Below are 4,132 nucleotides of genomic sequence, written 5' to 3' on the forward strand. Positions count from 1 at the left end.
CATAAGCTGGGATGCCGCTGAACAGTAGACGCCTGTGGCATGTGCGAGACTGATTCTATGGGGGACCGGGTATGGTGATGCACACCCGTCATCCCAGCACTTGGGAGATAGCAGCAAGAAAATCAGGAGTTCGAGGCCAGCCTTGGCTACCTGTCAAGTTCTAGGTCAGCTGCATGAGAAAGAGACTGTCTCAAAAGTAAATAAATAAATAAACAAGAGCTGGTTGGAACACACCAGAATGAGGCTGTCTCATGACTAAATAAGGAAATAGGAGTTGGGTAGAACACACCTCAGTCCCAGCACAGTTCGAGGTCAAGCACAGACGTTTAAGTCAACTTGCCTCTGTCCCATCTCCTAACTGCTTTGCAACATTGTGGTGTGAGGCGCTCTCAGGGGAGCGGAAAGGCCCAGGACTGCATTTGGGAACCCTGGAGCGCTGATGCAGCTGTCTAGATGCTATGGTCCCAGCCCTCAGTTTTGGCTTTTGTGTCCTGTTACAGGGAAAACGCGTCAGGTGGTCCAGAAGCAGCTGACTTCTCTGATGGACTGTCCTTAGGGAACAGTGGGGACCCTCAGTGTAGACGAGGGCTCTCCTAGTTCAAGCTTGCCAGGATCTCCCTAGCATCCGCAGCTGCTACCTGGCCCATTGTTCACCAGCCCGAGGCAGCCTGCTGACCTCCCAAGCCTTATACCGTGGGGAGCTGCTGCGAGTCTCAAGCCTGCTGCTGCCTGTGCCCAGGGAGCCACTGCTGCCCACCGACTGGCCCTTCCAGCCACTGATCCATCTCTACCATCAGGCTTCAGATACTCCCTCTGGGCTTCCTGCTGCTGACTCTGTAGGCATCGCCACGCGGGTCCTACAGTGGGTGCTGCTTCTGGAGAGCTGGCGCCCTGAGGCCCTCGGGGCGGTGCCTCCTGCCGCCCGCCTGGCACGGCTCATGTGTGTGTTCCTGGTGGACAGCGAGCTATTCCGAGAGACTCCTGTGCAGCGTCTGGTGGCGGCTCTTTTAGCGCGGCTCTGTCAACCCCAAGTCCTGCCAAGCCTCAACCTGGACTGCCCACTCCCTGGCCTGACATCTTTTCCCGACCTCTATGCCAGCTTCTTGGACCACTTTGAGGCTGTCTCCTTTGGGGACCACCTGTTTGGGGCTCTGGTCCTCCTTCCTCTGCAGCGCCGCTTCAATGTCACCTTGCGCCTCGCTCTCTTTGGGGAGCACGTGGGAGTCCTGCGAGCCCTGGGCCTGCCGCTGACTCAGGTATGTGCTCAGCCTTCAGGGTCTGCCTAGGACCCCTGTACTGGACCCTTGGGGCAGTCCTGAGCAGTGCGGAGCTTTGGGGGGCCTCGGTTCCTCATTTTACCATCAGGATGGTAGAGAACAGAAGGGACTCCTTCCCTTTCTGGAATCTGGCAGACAGAGAGTAGGTATCCATATTAACAAGGGTTGGCTTCTGCTTATAAACTCCTGCAGCCTAGATGAAGGATATGCTGAGACCAAAATCAGAACCATAGTTCTTAATTACTCAGATTCTTGGCTTGTTAAGTTGGAATTCAGAGAAATTTTAAAACTATCAGAGTGGACTTCCCATAAGGAAAAGGTGTTATGGGGGGGAGATAGGTTTGACCTGGTGTGGAAGTTTGGGGAGAGTTTGACTCTTTTGAGAAATTTCTGTGGAGCACTTACTGGAAATAAGGCTAAGAAACAAAGTTCTAAAAGGTGGTCAGGCTCACACTGGGCATGGTGGTGCACGCCTTTAATCCCTCACTCAGGAGGCAGAGGCAGGCCGATCTCTGTGGTTCCAGGACAGCCGAAACTGTTACACAGAGAAACCCTGTATCCAAAAACCAAATAAATAAGTAAGTAAATAAATAAGTAATGATAAATAAATAATAAAAAAGTTTTAGAGCCAGATGTGGTAGTGTACACCTTTAATCTCAGCACTTGGGAGGCAGAGGCAGGTGGATCTCAGTGAGTTCAAGGCCAGCCTGGTCTACAAAAAATCAAGTTCCAGACAACTAGGAAATGTTACAGAGAAATCCTGTCTGGGGAAAAACAAAACAAAACAAACAAAAAACACTTAAGAAATCAATACTGTGTGTGTGCTGGAAATGGAACCCAGGGCTTTCTGCATCCCAGGAAGGTGCTGGGGCTCTAAGCCACACCCCAGCACTGGTCTTTGCTCTTTAGCTTTCACCCATGTACTAAAGAAGGGAAATGTCCTTCTGGGGCCTGCTCTCTGCCCTTAGGATTTGGTTACTTGTGACCAGCAGTCAGTCAGTGTCCACTGATGCTCATGTCCACCCTCGCCCTCAGCATATCCTTTCCCTCCATGACAGCTGCCTGTGCCCTTGGAGTGCTACACAGAGCCTGCTGAAGACAGCCTGGCTCTCCTGCAGCTCTACTTCCGGGCCCTGGTTACCGGCGTGCTCCGTCCACATTGGTGCCCTGTCCTCTACACTGTGGTCGTGGCTCATGTCAATAGTTTCATCTTCTCTCAAGACCCAAAGAGCTCAGTGAGTCACATCCCAGTGTTCAGAGGGAGGGGGAGCTAGTGGGTGGGCCAGTTGGGGAGGAGGTGAGTGTCCAGCAAGGCCAGTGCTGAACTAAGTCCCACATCTCCCTCTTCTGCTGCTAGGATGAGGTGAAGGCTGCCCGAAGGAGTATGCTTCAGAAAACGTGGCTGCTGGCAGATGAGGTAGGATTGTGGGTATTAGAAAGGGGAAGGATACGGGGTGGGCTGGGGTGGGCTGGGGCTTAAGGAACCAAACCTCAACAGACTCACCCCCCACTTCATGGTTTTCCCCTCTCTACAGGGTCTGCGGCAGCATCTCCTCCACTATAAGCTTCCCAACTCCAGCCTCCCAGAGGGCTTTGAGCTGTATTCCCAGTTACCTCGCCTGAGACAGCAGTACCTGCAGACATTGCCCACAGAGGTGCTCCAGAATGGAGGATTCAAGACGTAGTACACTAGGCACTAGCTAGAGATGGATATATTCTCCTGGGGCTTGCCAGCGGAAGTCTGCTCTTACAGAAGAGCATCAGTCCATAAGGGAAGTGGGGACTTGCCTTCCTGAGAGCACATTGTTTGAGCCATTTTTAGAACGGAAGAACTCTTATTACATCCCGATACTGGAGCTGAGGATCTGGGGCTCCGGGGGCTTTGCTAGGAGTGGAGGGTGACCTGTTTACCCCACTGTGGGCACAGAACAGTCTGAGCCCCTTCTCACCCACTCCAGTCCTTACCAGACATGGGTGTATGATTGCTCTGCCGCCCGTTGAAATAAATTCTTTTCTAGTCTAGCTGGTCTGAACTGGTTTTTTCATGTTCATAGTTGGTAGCAAGGGTGGATTATCTCTAGAGAAGTGGGAGAAAAACATCCCAATGGGAGGTAGAAACGGTCTCCATTTGCAGATGGCAGAGATGTGTGTCCTAGAGGTTTGTGATAGTGACAATGCTCTTGGGACTGGGTGTGGTCCTGGAGAACTCAGTGCAGGCCCCTGGAAGTACAGGGGTCAGTAAGGCCAGATGTCAGCCTGATGAAGTACTTTCCAATATGCCCTTCTCGGTGGGCTTTTTTTTTTTTAAAGTTTATGTGTGTATCTGTATGAATGTATGCCGTGTGTGCAGGTACCCACAGTGGCCAGGAGATAATGCTGGATCCCCCTGGAGCTGTAGTTATAGGGGGTTGTGAGCTGCCTGCTGTGGCTGGAAACCAAACCCAAGTGCACTAATCACGGAGCCGTCCCCAGCCCCACACAGTGGACTTCCCTTAGTAGGACCATGATTAGAGGAGTGGATCAAAACACACATTGACTTAGTTCATTTTATTTACTTATTTTTTTAAACAAGTGTGCACCACTGCCCTCAGCCTTTTAAGTTACATTTTATCCAGTGTGTGTGTGTGTGTGTGTGTCTGTGTGTGTGTCTGTGTGTGTGTGTTTAAGGGGTGAGGGTCTGAGAAGCACTTAGAAGAGTGAGTTCTCCCTCCACCGTGTGGGTCCCAGGGATCTAGTTGAGGTCATCAGGTTGGCAGCAAACACCCTTTCGCTGGCCCTGTTTTAACATTTCAGTGGTCACCATTTCACTGCCTGGCCCTGTATTTTATTTTATATAGAGTCTCTTGTGACTCAGG

At 51.6% G+C, this 4,132-nt stretch overlaps 1 protein-coding gene across 1 annotated transcript; it reads left to right on the plus strand.

Annotated features, from left to right (window-relative positions):
- The first annotated feature begins 147 nt into the window (after positions 1-147).
- Positions 148-3,299, plus strand: LOC119087878 (RNA polymerase II-associated protein 1-like). Its single transcript, XM_037205123.1, has 4 exons — positions 148-1,256; positions 2,336-2,512; positions 2,635-2,694; positions 2,813-3,299. Exons 1-4 carry the CDS (start codon positions 939-941, stop codon positions 2,960-2,962), a joined length of 705 nt encoding a protein of 234 aa, XP_037061018.1. The 5' UTR covers positions 148-938; the 3' UTR covers positions 2,963-3,299.
- Positions 3,300-4,132: the final 833 nt, after the last annotated feature.

Source organism: Peromyscus leucopus, chromosome 4 (assembly GCF_004664715.2).
Source record: "Peromyscus leucopus breed LL Stock chromosome 4, UCI_PerLeu_2.1, whole genome shotgun sequence".
NCBI classification, from domain to species: Eukaryota; Metazoa; Chordata; class Mammalia; order Rodentia; family Cricetidae; genus Peromyscus; species Peromyscus leucopus.

What these genes read in the sequence shown, in the direction of transcription:
- LOC119087878 (XM_037205123.1), top strand. Translation starts at nt 939, where the DNA reads ATGTGTGTGTTCCTGGTGGACAGCGAGCTATTCCGAGAGACTCCTGTG. An exon ending in TGGGCCTGCCGCTGACTCAG is followed by an intron (nt 1,257 to 2,335) that starts GTATGTGCTCAG and finishes CCTCCATGACAG; the next exon opens with CTGCCTGTGCCCTTGGAGTG. An exon ending in CGTGGCTGCTGGCAGATGAG is followed by an intron (nt 2,695 to 2,812) that starts GTAGGATTGTGG and finishes CCCTCTCTACAG; the next exon opens with GGTCTGCGGCAGCATCTCCT.